This window comes from Octopus bimaculoides, chromosome 5 (genome assembly GCF_046866305.1).
Source record: "Octopus bimaculoides isolate indiv1 chromosome 5, ASM4686630v1, whole genome shotgun sequence".
Classification (NCBI taxonomy): Eukaryota; Metazoa; Mollusca; class Cephalopoda; order Octopoda; family Octopodidae; genus Octopus; species Octopus bimaculoides.
Window position 1 is genome coordinate 22,243,741 of NC_142932.1, and position 19,028 is coordinate 22,262,768.

At 33.5% G+C, this 19,028-nt stretch overlaps 1 protein-coding gene across 2 annotated transcripts; it reads right to left on the minus strand.

Annotated features, from left to right (window-relative positions):
* Positions 1-318: 318 nt before the first annotated feature.
* LOC106880261 (sodium/potassium-transporting ATPase subunit alpha-B) lies at positions 319-18,678 on the minus strand. Of its 2 annotated transcripts, none has more exons than XM_089351784.1 (20): positions 18,639-18,678; positions 11,313-11,423; positions 10,197-10,256; positions 9,824-10,027; positions 8,728-8,841; positions 8,467-8,601; positions 8,228-8,345; positions 7,481-7,749; positions 7,009-7,207; positions 6,139-6,250; positions 5,918-6,050; positions 5,338-5,530; positions 3,828-4,140; positions 2,773-2,990; positions 2,555-2,656; positions 2,135-2,384; positions 1,832-2,006; positions 1,509-1,639; positions 1,271-1,372; positions 319-1,081 (listed from the first exon to the last, which is right to left on the minus strand). In XM_089351784.1, the coding sequence occupies exons 1-20, from the start codon at positions 18,666-18,668 to the stop codon at positions 961-963; spliced, it is 3,090 nt and encodes a 1,029-aa protein (XP_089207910.1). In that variant the 5' UTR covers positions 18,669-18,678; the 3' UTR covers positions 319-960. The 2 variants fall into 2 exon arrangements, with proteins under 2 accessions (XP_089207910.1, XP_089207909.1); XM_089351783.1 differs by lacking the exon at positions 18,639-18,678 and adding an exon at positions 11,631-12,666.
* Positions 18,679-19,028: the final 350 nt, after the last annotated feature.

Below are 19,028 nucleotides of genomic sequence, written 5' to 3' on the forward strand. Positions count from 1 at the left end.
AGATTGATACCCTGGATTATAAAACGAAGTACCAGGCATAACCATTGACTTTTAGGGGGAAAAACGTTTTGTTCAGGTGAGAATAATCTCAGCCAAAGAAACAAGAAAAAATTCTTAAAAACTAGTTGATCTTAAGTGCGACTACAAAGAAAAACATTAATAAAGTGGCTCCTGAGTAACCAAAGGAGATAAGGAAGGGGTTAGTGATGAAGGACTATTGTCCAAACTGGCTGTCAGACAGCTACGAAAATGCTAACCCATTACATGCAAATATTCACCTTTTAGTACTGCAGTTGATAAAGTGGGAGCAAATTAAACTTTCCAACTTAAAAGTATTTTAAATTTTTATTATTCATCCAGGATTTGTAGTAAACTTGTGAAGTGTATAAGTGACATTATTAGGTGTTTTTTTTTTTTTCTGAGTGATAATATTAAAAATGAAAATCCATGCTAGCAAAGGTACCACAGTATTGATGGAATTAGTTCAACAGAAATTATCTGAACTAATGTAACAAAGCTTGTTTTATTATAAAATGGCCAGGCTTCTCAGACTGACTGACAGTGCATCGTGTACCAGTGGGGTTTCAGGACACTACACAATATGTGCTTATCACCAGAATAAATACTCATCTCCCAAAAGCTAGTATTTTCTACGAATTAGGTCAAGTATGAGTCTTTGCTGGATTACTGGTCTTTGTAGATCTCCACACAGACACTCACCCTGTTTGCTCAGACATACAATGTACATAGGCTCTCATGTTGCTCTCACGCGATGAACCAGAAGATAATTACAGTTATCCTCAATATATTCAGAGTTCTCTTGAATATGTTTTTGTGAACGGAGGGAAAAGGAAAAAAAATTAGGAAATAATTGTAAAAAATTGTGCCGCACAGCCCCGCATTCTGGTTCTTTTTTTTTTTCTTTTGAAATTTAAATTTTAGACTAATATGGCACAATCCTCAATAGTAGGTTTCATATTCAACCCAGCCACCAGGATTACGTCGCAGAATAAATTTTCGGCATTCATCATAAATGAAGATGGTTAAACTATAAGGAAAGGCTGGGAACCACCAAGAAAGCCTGCAAAAGGAAAAAGGAAGAATGATAATTATATTAATTATAAAGAATTTTACATGTGAGTAGAAAGGAATGCTAACTCTTTAGATAATGTTCTAAAGGGAAGGGGTAATATATTTATACAAAATAGTAAAAGGGGTAGAGGTGAAATCATATTTGGAAAATGTTTAAATAAAAAGTATTTTAACCTACCTGAGAGGTTGCATACGCAAACCCTGATCAAGACCTGGACAGTAAGTCAGAAAGGCAGCTAACACAGTCTCAAAAAATAAACCAAATGTTAAACGGTGATTTCTGAAAGAGATAAAAGTTTATACGTTTATGTAGAAATCTAAAACATATAAAATGTAAGCTTATAACACATTTTTAATAATCATGGATATTACTGAAAGCAACTGACAAACAAAAAAGAAAAAAAAAAAATGCTTACTTCATTCCCTGTTGAAATAGAGAAAGTCTTCTGGTTTTGCAAATGATGAGATCAGCCCATTGTACCACAACAATGGACACAAAGAAAGCAGTGTGGCAAGTATATTCAAGTTTCTTCCTCTGGCTATAGGTCTACAAAAAAAAAAAAAAAAAAAAAAAAATACAATATTAGTAATTGCCAATTATAGAGCACTACCAGGAGCAAAACGGTTACTATCCCCAGAATGGAACAAAAGCAATGCAATGATAAAATGATTCTTCTAGACTCTACACAACATTTAGGTTCATGGAAAGATAACTACTGAATTTAAAAGAAGTACCTACCCATTCTTGCCCATATGAATCTTCTAAGTCATTGACGCCCATAGAATCCCAGTTTTTACGGAGGCCTAACAATCTAGACATCCAAAAGCCATTTTCTGCCATAATGACAAAATAAGTAAAGAACCCAGCAGATGCTTGAATCATACCAATTTGACCATAGGCCATACTAATCAATCTGGAAATAGAAATGAAATCAAGTGTTGTTAAAAAAGGTAATGACGAAACCATAGTTATATGCATTTGCATTCATGCAACCATACAAGTTATGTCTTGGGTTTCTCTTTGGAAAACAACAATACTGACCTTTCATTGACGAGTTTATCATTGACAGGGTCACGAGGTTGTCGCTTCATGATATCACTTTCAGCTTGTTCATAGGCCAGAGAAATAGCTGGCACCATGTCAGTGCCCAAATCAATACATAAGATAGTAATTGTTCCAAGAGGTAGAGGAATGTCAAGGAGAATAAAGAATAAGAAGGGACTGATTTCAGGAATGTTCGATGTTAAGGTGTATGCTATTGATTTTTTCAGATTATCAAAGATCAAACGACCTGAAAGAAGAAAATTATCCAGCATTAATAATGGAAAAAAAAAATAGTTGCGGAGGTTGAAAGCAACATATATATTCAATTTCATATTAAATAGGATATGAAAACAAAAGAAAAACACTACAATCAAAGCTGTTTACATTTATGCAATAAAAGCAAAAGATGAGACATACCTTCTTCAACACCAGTGACAATGGAGGCAAAATTGTCATCCAACAGGATCATATCAGCAGCTTGTTTGCTCACATCACTGCCAGCAATTCCCATTGCAACACCTGAAAAAATTTGGTTAAATCATTATTTAGCTGGAAGTGAAGTAACCTGGTGACAACAGCTAACAGTAATTGTATGCAAAAATTTCTTACAAAATGTAAGTTGAAAATTTACTTACCAATATCAGCTTTCTTCAAAGCTGGAGAATCATTTACACCATCCCCTGTGACTGCCACAATTTGACCCTGACGCTGGCAGCCTTCTACAATGATCAGTTTTTGTTGTGGGGAGGTACGGGCAAAAACAATTTCAGAGTGATTGCGGAGGATTTCATCAATTTGAGCCGGAGTCATGTCTCTCAAGTCACTTCCATGGATGACAGCTGCTTTTGCATCTCTGATAATAAAATAAATACAAGTTAAAAATCAGAACTACAATTGGGTTCTGCATAGTTCCATCACAAACATGAAACGATCTCAAAATATTCCACATGCCTGTACATATATTAATCAATCAGTCTTAAGTTGTTTACACAGGTTTAAAATTTTACTCTAAATCTTTATTATTACCCTTCTGAATTTTACAGGGCTTGACCATGCCTTTCATCCTTATGGAGTCAATAAAATAAGTAGCAGCCAAGTACTGGCGTCATTGTGATTGACTTCCCCTCCTCAAAAACCGGTGATTTCTGCTAAAATTTGAAATCATTATTACTATTTGGAGCTGTACTGTATAATCAAAGCCATCTATGAATTGCTGGAGTATCATTTTCCGTTTTTTTTTCTATAAGAGGTTGTCAACTCTTCACTCAACCAGTCTTAATTTGAGAGAGGTATGCCTTGAGTGGTCTCCCATGACACTTCCCATGTTGTAACAGTTTTTTTTTTTGCAGGGAGAAAAAGAGGAACCAAGTGCAGCACTTAACCAGTACTTTATTGACCCCCAAAAGGATTAAAAAAAAAAAAAAAAAAAAAAAAAAAATGCAAAGTTGACCACTACAGGAATTGAACTCAGAACACAGAGAATCAGAACAAATATCACAAGCATTCTATGAGACATGTTAACGACTCCTAATTTGCCGAGACTAATTAGTAAATAAATAATCATGAACATCTGAATCAAAACAGTTCAAATTAGACAGTCTGGAAAACAGAAAAAAAAAAAAAAAAATCAATGTAGAATTATTGGTAATATACAGCACCAGAATGATCAGAGTGATTATAAACGAAATACCTTGGATTAACTTGATCTACAGCGACCCCTTGCTCTGCGGCGAGATCTTCCACTGTTTTGCTTCCTTCTGATATAATACCAACACCTTTAGCAATAGCCTTAGCAGTAATAGGATGGTCACCAGTGACCATGATAACTTTGATACCAGCACTTCGGCATTTTCCGACAGCATCAGGTACAGCAGCTCTGGGTGGATCTATCATAGACATCAAACCAACGAATCGAAGGCCAGTAAGAGGAAAATTAACTTCATCTCCATCAAACTGGAATCCAGGAGGGAATGATTCCGTTGGAAGAGTATAATCACAGAAACCTGAAAGTGGCAAGAGAATAAAAAAAATGTAAAGAAATTCATTAGTAACATTTAAAAAAATATTTTTAAGATATCATGATTACATTTACCATTACACCTATACCAGTTATGCTAACCATTTGAAACATATCAACCCATACAGCTATCAAGTAATAATAAATGATTTCTGAAGCAGATTTCATACTCCATGGTATATGACATCTGCATATACTCGTTCTATTCTATAATCAAATACAGAATATTCTAATAAGTATATTACAGAGTGATTGTGATTGCCAAAAATTAAAGCTACACCAAAAAAGAATTCAATTTTATTTAGGTTCTAAAAGAGTAAGTACAATTTCAACAACAATGAAAATGGAGAATGTTTTAAGTTACAGTTTATCTGAAAAAGTGAAATAGTAGTCACAAACTATAACTCATAACTGAGTGTGACAGGCAAAATGATATAAGCTTAAATCCAACCTTAACTACACTAACAACCACTTTTCCATGCTTGCTTGGATCAGACAAAATTCACCAAGACAGACTTTCTATGACTGGATGCCCTTTCTATCACAACCAACCCTCACCTGTTTCCCCAGCAAGGTAATATTTACCTATAACTGGACACATCTGACACACCTTCATGGAAGATCGGAAACAAAGAACATAGCTTGTATGACAGTGACAAACACGCACACACACACACACAAAAGTTCAATTTTTACATAATACCATATTAGCAGGGATCATAAAGAATGATTTTATAGTTCTTTATAAATTTCCTTTTAGTTCTATTTTGATGCATATATCTATAAATCTTCATAACATTGTTTCATTCTATCAGTGATTTTAATTGCTTCTTGATTTCTTTTCATGTGACAAGTTGAATAATTTTCTAATATATGCACAAGGCCAGTAATTTTCATGGCAAGGGGGTTAACTGATTACACTGACCCCAGTATTTGACATTATGGTGCTTTACTTTATAGTCCCTAGAAGGATAAAAGGCAAAGCCATCTTCAGCAGAATTTGAACTCAGAACATAAAGAGCCAGAAAAAGTTTTATCAGGTGCTCAATGATTCTACTAATTCTCCACCTTTAATAATGGTAATAAATAGAATAAAAATTAGAACCTTATCAGTTGCTTAAATTTTGGTTGCCAACAGCTAATGCCAAAAGACTTGTTATATAATTATAAAGATGTTCCTCACCTAGTACACGCTCTCCAAGACCACCGAGCTCCATATAAGCGGTGTTGAAATCATTCTTGAAACTTTCGTCAATTGTCATTTCTTTTCCATTGACTAAAGCCACTGTACAACGTTCCATGATTCTTTCTGGAGCACCCTTCATCACCAGGAAATAACAGGGGTCATTGGGGTCCTCATTATTATGAATAGATACCTGAAAAGAAACAAGGTTTAGTTTTCAATAAGGTGTCCATTAATTTAAGCTAAGAGATTACGGCTGGTTCACAAATGATGAGCATTGATCAAATGAATCTTTGTTCTTCAGAAGATGTTATGATTTATTGATATATATAAAGCTGTAGAAAATCTGTCAAACTCTTGTCAAACCTTATGCAAGCATGGAAGAATGAAATTAAAATGATGATCATACACACGGTTAGATAAATGCTTGAAGTAACATATTCAGCCTTTTGTTTTTGATTCAAAGTTCTTAAGAGAATCTGATAAAGGAAAAGATTCATTGCCAATGATAAGACCTTTTTTCCATTATCTTAAAACTATTGACAATTTAATATTGGAGTGAATGAAAAAAATCATTTACCTGATATTTATTTGTAGAATTGAAAGGAATTTCTACGACTTTCTTGTTACGTCTACGATACTCAGGGACACCACCAATAGATAACTCTACGCATTTGAGAAGGGCCGATTCAGAAGCATCTCCATTGCATTCTCTAGAAATAAGAAATACAAAAATGTAGCAAAAATAACAAGCAAAAGAGCAGACAGAAAACTGCACTCGTCACTTGACTAAATACTCACCTTTTCAAGACTGGAACACCATCTTGACCAGCTTTAAATTCAGCACGATTGCATAACATGGCAATTCTAGAGAGAGCTTTCCAGTCAACATTGTCTTTATTGTAAGTTGCATCTGAAACAATGTAATGCAAGAATAATGCCAATAAGACTATGAAAACAATTCAAGTTTTTACGACTTATGAGTTTGGGAAAAACAATGTGCTTAAGGCCTAATTTTTCTACTCTTGATTAATTAGCTAGAGAATATGTATTACTCTTATCTTATTTTTCAATAAAATATCTAGTACTGTATTAAGAAACAAAACAGTCAGTTCTGTAAATGTAGAGAAGTTCACAGAAAAGATAAATAAAAAATTATTTGTCCACATAAAAAATGACTTGCAATAGCAGAAAGCAACAAAGAGAATAATTGATTGAACTTAGTAACATTAGTACCTCAATAAGAATGAAGGCCAAGGGAAAAGTAAAAGACATGCAATAATATCAAGGAACATGACCAACTCCCACAATTTAGTTCAATACTCTGCATCTACCATTTGATAACACTTTTCTATGGGGAGAATGCAAATTAGTAACCAAACTTAATGAGATATTGTTTACATAGATGGCCAATGCAACAATGTGTGTGTCCAAAAACATATAGAATCATACATGGCTAATCATTTCATGACAAATTGTATGATCCCAGATTAAACTGAGAAGTTTGGTTGACCTATAGAAGCAAGACCAATAAGTTGCTCCCAAGTAACTAATGTAGAGCAGATCTCCCCATGCACTAAATTACAATCAGTGAAGGCTATTAAAATATATTTTTTCAACAGATTCAAGAATAATCTGGGAGTAGGTGAACAACAGAAAAGCTTTGCTTACTTGACTGATCTTCACTGGTATCAGCTTCAACGATTTTACCACCATACCACATGTGAGCTACAGTCATTCGGTTTTGTGTAAGAGTTCCGGTTTTATCTGAACAAATGGTGGAAGTGGAGCCAAGAGTCTCAACAGCTTCCAAGTTTTTCACTAAGCAATTCTTCCTTGCCATACGTTTAGCTGTTAAAGTGAGGCATACCTTCAAAGTGCAAAAATCATGAACGTAAAATATTGGCAAATAAAAAAGGTGACAGACAAAACAGTTATTTTAATTCCATTATTCTTTAAAACACCTTAATACTTGTTCCAAATGTAAAACTTAAATTCACAAGTATCATGAGGTAGATAATTTGATAATGATAGTTCTTATTCCATGTGAAACATTTAAGCATTTCGAAACAAAATTCAATTATAGTCATTAACATTGTCTTTAACAAACTTCTAGATTAATCAAAAAGAAATCAAAACTTACGGTTACAGTTGCTAACAAGCCTTCTGGTACATTGGCTACAATGATACCAATTAAGAAAATGACGGCATCTAGCCAGAAATATCCGAGAATGAAAGCGATGACGAAGAAAGTCACACCAAGAAACACAGCCACACCAGTAATTAAATGAATGAAGTGAGCAATTTCTTTAGCAATGGGAGTTTCTCCAACCTCCAAACCAGAGGCCAAGTTAGCAATACGGCCCATCACAGTTTTGTCACCAGTCTTAATAACCAATCCTAAACAGGTACCTAGAAAAAAAAAAAGAAAAATAAAGAATTCAATGGGTTATTTTTTCAAAAGCACCTGTGCTTTAAATATAAAGACAATAATAATGCTTTCTAATTTAGGAACAAGGACAGCAATTTTGCAGAGAGGGTAAATAGATACCAGAGCTGGATATGAACCCAAAACATGGATTTAGAAGTACCATAAAGCATTTTTTGCAATGCTCTATTGATTCTGCCAGCTTGCTATCTTACAGTTTTCTGATCTAGGCAATTTTGAGGAATCAGTTTAGTTGATACCATCAACATCAGTACTTGATTGTCATGTTATTTCATCAACCCTGGAAGGATGACTAGCAGAGCTAACCGTGGCAGGATTTGAAACTGAAATGTAAAGTCAGAAGAAATACCATAAAGTGGTTTTTCTGACGTGCAATCGACTCTGCCAACTTGCTGACTTAACAACAATAGTAATAACAATGAAAATATTAAAACAAATTACCCTCTACAGCGTTGGTTGAGAAGAAAGCTAAATTCTTTGTTTCTAATGGATTCTCGTTAGTGAATTCAGCTGACCTTGACTGAGGTTCAGATTCTCCAGTAAGTGATGAGTTGTCTACCTGAATACAGAAAATAATACAATTTAGTATCAGCAGTGTATGTGTCAAAAACAGGAATAACTTTTTAAAACTTGAAAATCAGATTAGAGAATTATAATAGTAATAAAAAAGGTCAAAGTACCTTAAAACTGTGAGCACTAATAACACGAATATCAGCTGGAACACGATCCCCAAATTTCACATCTACCACGTCTCCAACTACGAGGTCCTCAGCATGTACATTTAACTTTTCTCCATTTCTTAAAACAACAGCATACTACAAAGGAAAAATAAAAGTAACATTTATAAATGCAAATTTAAAAAAAACATCAAGAACTTAAAGTTACATCCATGACTTAAGAATTTAAGGTAAGTCTAGAAAAGAGAAGAACCTGGTACTTACTTGCGGCACCATGTTTTTGAAGGAGTCCATAATTCTAGAACTTTTAGCCTCTTGGTAGTAGGAAAATATGCCTGTGACAACTACTACAGCAGTCAGCACAATACCTAGGTATAACTATAAGAAAATAGTTTTACATTAGAAACAATGATAATACACATTTGTACTGTGTGTTTAAATGTGTGTATATATGTTTGCATGTATGAATATGAGTATTTTGGTTTGTATCTGTTTTGAAACAATAGAGTTTAGTATCAATGTTTAGTAACTTAAAGCATGAACTCTCACAGCTTCAAGCCTAGGCTGGATGTATAGTTTGCCTAGGTGTTAGAATCTCATTAAAGCCTTCCTGTTGTGGATCAAAGGAATGCAGGTATGACCATATTAATGTCTGGCATTAGTAATTGCAGCAAAACACCTCAGGGGTACCAAACCAGATTTATTTATGAAGTTTACTCTCAATGCCTTTTCTTCACAAGGCAGTGAAGCTATTAGACGGAGATCCATAACGCTGGCCAGGAGACATCCATATGAGGTACTCTCAGCCGAACTTTAGACTCAGCAGGGTTGTCATGCCCTGCTCTGAAGTAGTGATTGAAATGACTACACACACACCCATGTTTATATATGCATACACATATCTTCTGAACCCAAACTATTACAAAATAGTATCATGACTTTTTTAGTCTGCATTACCAATGCTATCTGCAAATGTTATTGATCCACAAATAAATTATAACGAAATAATTAGAAATCCTTTTAACATTTCCCATTAATTAATTTGTTCCAAATATAAATTCAAACTGTGTTGTTGGGTAAAAATTATAATTGCAAGCTGATCACACCCAGTTACAAGAAAGATATTTCACAGAAATAAAACTACAGCACAATCATTTTAATATAAATATTTTAAAATGCAAAATTTGCAGTTGTTTATATCACTTATTTTGAAAACAGAGTTGGATAGGATCAAACTGGAACTTCCTAAAGGACTTGATCCCTTTTGGAATTTTAAGGAATAAAAATACATTCTACATAAAACAAAAATATTAATGAAATTTTAGGCTAAAACTAAAAGCAATGACAACAGAGCACTTACATTATCGCCGGGTGGATCATCATAAGTCCCTGCTTGAATACCATAGGCAATAAAACATAAAATAGCTCCAATCCACAGCAACATTGAAAAACCACCAAATAGTGTTTTGCAAAACTTGACCCATTCTGGCGTAGTTTTTGGTGGGGTAAGGCAATTCGGTCCATCACGCAAGAGAATTTCTTTAGCCCGTTCTGGACTGAGACCCTGAGAGTGTGCAGAAAAAAAAAAAAAATCATTTGTACAGTAACAAGATAAAACAAATATATCATGAGGTGGCATTATGTAAATGCATAAGTAAAAAAACAACAAAAAATTCTCCAAGAATTTGAAACTTATAAGTGAAATCAAGTTTTGTTAGTGTAAATGCACTTACTCGAGTTGGGTCTGTTCCTAACCTTTGGTAGAGTTCCTCGATGGATACTTTATGTTCATCCTAAACAAAGAAAAAAAAATTCTTTAAATAAAACTAAAAATGTGGCCATGTAAATATGGGAAAGTGATTATATAAGAAGGAAAAACAGAAAGAATCAAAACATCACAAACTGCTCAGGTCTGATTTGTAATAATAAAACCAGTGTTTGAAATGGTTAAAATGATTACTATAATTATAGTGTAGACATTTGTATAATAATGAAGCAAATAAATAAAGCTATTTAAATTTATATCTTGATTTATGAAGATAATTTAAAGAAAAAATAATCAAAGCAAAAAAAAAAAAAAAAATACAAGCTAAAGAACACTATTATACTATTCAACAGAATAATTTTCAACAATTACAAGTTGCAGAAAATGACTAAATTCCAAATGATTGGATAACAGCTGCAGTGAGGTTAAAGGTCCTGAGCTACCTATCAGATAATCAGAATTTCAGACACTGCTATTCTATGAATGAATTGCTATTCTGTTAATTAAATCAGTCGCACTTTATGATTGCTAAAAGCTGTTCCAAAAGGAAAGATTTAAGAAAATACATTGAATTTTAATTATCTATAAAACTAATGAACTGACTTAAAAAGAAGTTCATATTGGATTATTCTCAAGATATTCAATGAAGCAGTAAAAAATTTAGTATTTGCAGCAGTGAATAAAATTAATTGATGTACTAAGAAACAATTTACCCAGGTCAAATTGAAAAGCTATAAAGCTTCTGGACAGTCGATAACTATTTTGTCGTGTTATAAATTTAAATTTAGACAAGATCCCTCATTCTGAAAACAATGCTTTCAGACAAAACAGATTCAAAGCAATATCTAAATGTAATCAAAACTGAGCATCAAAAACATCATCTTTGAAACATTGGTAAACATACAAACAAAATTACTGAAAGCTACAAAGTAATAAAAAAAAAATGTTCATCTGATTTATTTTAAAGAACAAGATGACAACGAGAAAGCCTAACAGATGAAGTCAAAATCTGATGCAGGTAAGACCTAAATCTAACTAGAAGAAAATGCTATTATAATTGAAGAACAAATCAAAATCAATTTACCATATCCAATTCCTGTTTAAGTTCATCGAGGTCCTCACCCTTCTTCTTCCCCTTCTTCTTCTCCTGGCCTCCTGGCGTGACAGCATATCGGTAGCTCTCAGCCCGAGGAGCCTGAAAATAAGAATATAGAAAGTCTCTTAGAAAACATTTTAAAAATCTCAAAATATTCAAAGATACTGGTGTCATTGAAATAAAGAAATTTGTTTCAGTGAAAAAAAAACAAAAAAAACCACCAAACAATGATTTTCCATATATAAAAATGAAAAATGCTTCTCAAATCTTTTTTTTTTTGTCATTAAATAAAAGATAAAATCTAACCTGGTTGTTAGTGACCACTATGGGTTTTTTGTCTCCTTCAGACATAATTGGTAGAGAACAAGTCAATAATTGTAAATTAACTTGGCATCACAGTAAAATATTCCACAAGAGAATCATGGTAAGAGTGCAATTTTCCAGGTAATTTTTTAGTAATCCAAATGAAATTTTGTACTCCTTGGATCCTCAAGTAGTCAACTGATGTATATGATCAACTGGCAGTGTTTGATAGATTTCACTCAGGTGCTATGACAGTGTAGCAGTGAGCCACTGATATTAAGAGCTGCTCTGATCCCCCATCATCCCAACCAACTGATACTAACCTGTCTGTCAGTAGGTAGACGTTATCAAGGATGAAGCAGATTAAGTATCTGCTTCTGGCTAGAGTAAAATACTTTAAAATGGTATAATTATAGATAAAGAAGTCATACTTGGCTTATAAAACACCGATTATTTATGGAATCACACTGTGTGCCAGTTGAAGTATTAACAAGCATTACAATTGGTTTAAAACAGTCGAGTTTACTTATGTAAATGGTGAACACTAAAGCAAACCTTTACAGTAGAAATTACTTTTACATTTCAGCAGTAAAATGACTTTCACAATACTATTATCACTCAAGAATTCAGCTCATCATATTTGAGATATAAATGAAAAATATATATACCAAGTTTTAAAATATTAATTTCTGAAAACTTAAGAACTTTTGAAGGTCATATACATTTTCTGTAAGCCTCCAGCCTTCTTCACACTTAATCAATACTGGTAGAGTGTGAGGCAATATATCTGCTATTAAGTGTAAGCACCAGTGAGAATTAAGACACCAAAAGTTTAAAATACTAATTAACACTTTATGTCCTTTAGGTGTTAGAGGAATAAATGAGAAAGGAAACAGTTGATATTTTAAATATTGAATGAGAAATAGCATACTAAATATGAAGAGATTTATAGAGTTGGACAGGTTTAGAAGAAGCCTGTCCAGTCTAGTAGGCAATACGACAACGACATTGTTAGTAATAGCAGCATTATGGTAGCACTGAACTGAATAATGGCTTCTATTCCTGATAGCTACAATTTTATTGATTTTCTTGACAAGCAGTAAAAGCAAAGCCAACAGAATCACTAGAGCTGTGAAGAGGTTTTATTGCAAACAGTAGTAGTCACTATTGTGGCTGCCACTGCCGTAACCGAGAAGCTACAAACATATGCAGAAAATGAGGCTTTCCACACTTTTCATAATTAGTACACATGAACTGAAAATTCATGTAGTATTTAATTAACTAATATACAGTAAATTGATAAAGTTGCTACAATATTTGTTTTAGCTAAAGTGATCAAGTCAAAACTTAAATGTCACAATTAGTAATGCTAATTGGTTAAATACAGATACTCTATTTTATCAAATGACTGCTATAATCCATTGCAATGGACAGTTACTAAGCATGCACTCACTAAAAGGTTAATCCCACCAAAAGACCAGTAGGCCAACAATAATAGGTTTACTCTATGTTATGTAACCAGCACAGTAAGAAAAATGTATTGCTTTAACAGTTCACTACACATTTTCATACCAGTCACAAAATCTGTCAGCAAGAAGCAGAACAATAATAGTGTAATAATGTAGGGCAGGCAGATATATTCATAAGCGATTTAATAAAGATCCTTTTGATTCATCAACAAATTACATTTTAATTGTAAATTGAAGCTACCCAGTCCTAAGATGCTAAAAATTAGGCAGCTAAGATAATTGTAGTTGGCAAAACAGGAATCCATAGCATTACTGAGATGCTGCTGCTGTAAATGCAGTAGCAGAAATACTAATCAATATTTAGCTGTCTTCTTACATTGCAGTGGTACCATTTTTAACACACTATCATTTATTTTAAGTTATTTCAAAAAGCTATAAGAAAATTCAGGAAACAATACAATATTGGCAATTATATGAGGTTACATTTGTCCTTTAACAAAATAAGCATAGTATAATATTAAGCTAGCTAACTAAAGCCAAATTTGTTCCAATTTCACTTAATTAGGGCAATGAAATTATTAATTTAATACCACGAAGACTATTACATAAACGCTATAACACAATGGTTATATCTTAAAGGGCAACATACTCTTAAGGTGTCAGTGGAAAAGCCATTTACTTTATCATAGAGAAGAGTAATTAAAATTTAAAAGAAAAAACTGATTTTATTGAAGGCAATTAAAATATTTATTAAAACATTAAAGTTTTTTGAATTTCTACAAAACATATTTTAAAAACCATTTTTATTTCTCGTGTTGGATAATTCTACAAATTCATATATTGGCACAACCTTGGAACAAATGTTACTGTTGTTGGTCTCACGTCAGCCCTGGTCGAGCAGACCCACGGTCAAAAAATGTCTTTTACATCATGGACTACACTGTCCAGTGTAGTAGAATACAAATTTGAAGATTTGGTTGCTATGTCTAACAGGTTAAGCGACCACACAGGTTCACTTGTGAGCTGAACGAGGAGATACTGTCCATGATCAATCAACCAAGAAATATTAAGGGTTATGCAGTGGGTGTCAACACAGTAAAGTGTTTTAAGGGCACAGCCAACACCTGTAGCAATGTTTGGACATGTAATCGACAAGAGGCCAATAAGAGCCCTAAGCATCTACGAATCATTCCTCAAGCGATGTAAAAAAAAAAAAAAAAAATCATTGCTTGTAATTATGGTATTTCAATGGAAGATGTTCTGAAAATATTGTTTTTCACCTTCAAATTATAGAATTTATCACGATATTAAAAATGCAACTAATTTTTACTAAGGTAAAAACAGCTTTATGAAATACTGAAGCAACATTCTAAACGAGAAATAATCGAATGCTTTGAACCCCGCCATATCACTGGTATTTATTTCAACGACTTTGAAGAGATGAAGTACAAGAAAAAAAATCCGATAATGACACAAATATTCAGCAAAATTTAATGCATTTTACTCTATAGAAGCCAACAAAATTAAGCTAAATGCATAATAATAATAGTATTCGAAAGATATACAGGTTATCTTGGGTCAAGGTTACCCGAAATGTATATCATGTCTCTCCCCAATTTTTTTTTTTAAAGAAACAAAACAGAATATCTTAAGAAAATTATGATTAAAAAGGACGAGATGCAAATAAAAGCCTCAATGGAGATTAGAGGGAAGGGAAGAGGAAGTGGATTTAATAAGCTAAGAAAGGTTAAATCCAACAAAAACAAATGAAATGGTCCAGAATAATCACTGAACAGGTGCTACAACTGGACAAGCTCAATGTTTTCAAGCCAAGCAGTTAGCAGCAGGCATCAGGTTGTTACATCGGATTTTTAGGCTGTGCCACTTCAGAAAGGTCATTAGAAGGTCAGGACAAAAACAGTGTTCAACTTAAAGAGGTAGACAACATTTTTTTTTCGACGTATCGAAACTGTATTATTTTAATAATAAAGATTAAAAAAAAAAACTATTCACAAATAATAATCTACTGGATGGGGGTAGGGGATAAGATCTTGAAATTGATGTCTTCTTCGTCAGGGTAGGAAAGTGCCGCAACATAATTTCACGAGAAAGAAGCTAAAAATAACCAGACAGGTTACGACAGTAAGGCATTGGCATAAGGTTAAAAAATCCAGAATCAGAAGAAACCGGTGAGTGTATATATAATCAGACAGAGAGAGAAATCAAAGCGAACTAATTAAAGTTAAAAAAAGAAAGAAAGAAAAAAAAACGGGTGAGTTATACGGAAGTATAAATACAGCTTTGGTTGGTATTTGAAGATAATATGGAAAATAAGATTAAAATTTAACTTGAAGTAGCTTTGTAGCATGTCAAGCGAATCAGTGAAAATCAGTGTTTAATAAGAGAAAAACAGAGTAAATTTGAAAAAATCTAAACGACGTTTCTAACAGCATGAAGTGTCAATATGGTGGGTGGTGTAATAGCAGGAAAAAAGAGAGAGAAAGAAGCCGTTCTTAATAAAACGAGGGAAAAAAAACAGATGACAGGTAGGTAATAGAGGATATAAACATTATATTCAACTAGCTGGTTATGTTGAGCAGATGAATAATTAACAAGGCACATTAAAAATGAGACAAGATTGCCTTTCAACGATAACCATTTAATGATGGAAAACCTCACGGTCATTTTTGTGAAGGTGACAAGACAACTCGGGTACCTCGCGTACACGATGTATTATTCAAACGCCATAATAAAAAGCTAGTTTTTCTGCATATTTTAAAAGTAACGATCTTATAATCACCATTAAATAACCGTTAGCAATAATGGCTTAAACACTTTAGGGGTTGAAATACAAACAACTCGAATCACATTAACCATTTTAATAAAAAATTCTGATCGTTATTTTGCTCAAAATTTGCAAATCTTAAATTTGGAAAGTAAAACAATACAAAACAAATTTTCTCATCTAAACCATAATGGGGAAATGTGAAAATGTAAATTAAGTGTTATTGACGTAAAAAAATAGCTGAAAGGTTCCACCTGTTAGAATAAAGTACATTGACACCATGACCTATTTAAGAAAAATGTTGCCAGGGGCATTTTTCACATAAGATGTTGGGTTTTGTCAGTAAAACCAGGTATCAATCAAAGTGGCACCGGCATCAAAGAAAAGAAGCATGAAGGCCAATTTGGATTGGAAAGACAGACACATCGAATGTGAAAATTTCCAACGAGTAAAAAAAGCGAAACTGGAAGACATGGAAACAAAATTAGACGCATAACGCAGAGATTTTTCAGCTTCTTTCGTTGAAAAGCAACACTGATAAACAAATATTGATTTAAGTTTCCGATGAAACTAAGGCAAATCATTTAGAAGATGGACAAAGTGTGATGTTTAGAAAAGTGAGAGAGAGAAAGACTCGACATTTAAAGAAGACTGGTTTTGACGCCATTTCGCTCATCTACCACTAAATAATAACAAAAATAATGACGATGGCTTTTCAATATAGCTCGATTTCGTATTACAGAAAATAATGGGCTGTGTGAAAATGTAATAAAATACTACACGTGAGTCGAGAACACATTGCCATTACTAACACACCAGTTCAACCCCCAGAAACGACAACTATAAATCGAGAGTTAAATTATCTCCAAACATTTATGAGTTTTAATAAATTAAGATTCAGGTTATGTAATACGCAAAGAGGAAAAACCCGAATTTAACTGATCACTCGTTTTTGGAATATAAATACACAAAAATACACGAGAATGGTACATTCCATTATGTTTTCCGATTTCTTAAATAACAGAAAATCAAAGCCCATTACCAACCCAAAACATCAAAAACAACGGGAGGGAGGAAAAGGTTAGAATGTGAATGAGGTGCAAATTTTATTTTTTAAAAAAAAAAGGAATGTCACTCGAGTGATAAAAAGAAACCGAATGCAAGGCCGTAAACAGCCTCCATCAGTACATCAGCTGGCACACACTCATACAGATTGTGTGTGTGTGTGTATAAGATGAGATGACATTTATTGGCAATCCATCCATCCATCCATCACCGTAACAAACAGTAAGAGAGAGATAGAAATGGACGGGGGTCGCTTCACAATAAATGTCACCTTACAGAAATAGCTTCACATTAAAGCGATCTTAATTGCTCTACATCAGCCGGCAGAAATGTACGCAGGCACGACAGCGAAATTACACACCCGCTTTATACGTGCATCTATGCCGTATAACAATATATATATATACTTTATTTAAAAGCAGCAGAAATATAACAAAAGGCATCTTTTTTTAAATATTTCTGCTGCTTTTAAATAAAGCATATTACTCTACCTCTGGTATTTGAGAACTCTTTCTTCCACCTTGTTTCACATTTTATGTGCCTACTCCGGTGTATATATATATATATATATATATATGAAATCACACACACACACACTGAGGTGGCTAAGGTTGACGCCAGAAGTGAGTTAATCAACGAAGATATATTCTCACGCACAAAAATCGTAATCTTGCTCGATACTTCTTTTAAAGTCTAGCTAGACTAAATAGTAGCAGTAACTGGTTTAACTAATATATACAGCAGCAGCCGTTAATGTACTAGCTAGCAATATATTATACGGACTGACCGTCTTTCTCTCTCTCCCTCTTTACCCCTTTCACACACTCACACAGAAATATACATACATAAAATAAAATAAAAATCTGACAGTATATCTTGTCAAATTTCCTTTTAAAGGGCAGAGTGTGGACACATCTATAAGTTAACCTCTATATACATTAAGCATCGACGAACCTGGATTATATATATATATATATATATATATATATATATACATACATACATAAAATAAAAATAATCTGACAGTATATCTTGTCAAATTTCCTTTTAAAGGGTCGAGGGTGGACACGTCAATAAGTTAGCCTCTATATACATTAAGCATTGACAAACCTGGATTATATATATATATATTATATATATATATTATGGTTGTTAGCGAGGCGATTAGCATTATTTTTAATTTGACATTCACAAATTAACGATTCCTCCTTGACAAGAAACAGTTAAAATGTAGGGCGAAGTAAATTAAAGCTTATAAGATATGGAAAAAAAATTTTCTACTACGAAAGCTTTCCGCTTCATAGTAAAAATTTTCCACTCCAGAACGATTACAAGATACATCTGTATGTTAGACGGTTGTAGAGCGATATATATATATATATATATATATAAAGTTTTAATTTAATAAATTTTAAAGTAATTTGTAATAACCGAAGTATAAAATAAGGGAAAGAAGAGAGAAAATGTATCGAATGAGAGAAGCCATTTCTTGCTAGGCCGTCCCATTGAAGTAGGGTAACGGCTAACTATGACCTAACGAAGGACAAAATTAGAGATAAGCCGCCACAGGAGCAAAAGGAAGAAAAAATAATGGGAATTGAAGATCCCATTATCTGAACAGTGAATCAGTAAGGGATTATTCGCTTTTAAAGTCATGATGAAGTCGAAATATTATCTGTAAAAGACACTTACCTGCTGAGACTTCACCTTACTAGACGCCATCTCTAAGTGTAAGAATGACGAATAAATGTAGAAGTAATGTAATTTAGCTATCGGTAATGATCGGTACTTTCCGTAGTGATCGACAAACGTAATCGTGCTAATAGTAGCGAAGGCACGAGAAGCGGGTGGGGGCTAGAGCTCCGGTGACTGACGGAATATACCGAAGATAGCTAGCTCACACTTAGGAAAATACGGCGATGGTGGTGGTAGTGATGGTGGTGGTGGTGGGGGGCATTCTCTCTCTCCCTTTCTCTCTTACTCACACTCTCTCTCTCTTTCTCTCTTACTCACACACACACTCTCTCTCTCCTTTTCTGTATATGTATGTATGTATGTATATGTAAATGTGTATATGTATGT

Excerpts from the sequence above, each read along its gene's own strand:
- LOC106880261 (XM_089351783.1), bottom strand. The coding sequence starts at position 11,675 with ATGTCTGAAGGAGACAAAAAACCCATAGTGGTCACTAACAACCAG. Across the intron at positions 4,141-5,337 it reads TCTTGGAGAGCGTGTACTAG|GTTTCTGTGATTATACTCTT; the intron begins GTGAGGAACATC and ends TGCCACTTTCAG. Across the intron at positions 1,082-1,270 it reads TTGCGTATGCAACCTCTCAG|GCTTTCTTGGTGGTTCCCAG; the intron begins GTAGGTTAAAAT and ends TTCCTTTTGCAG.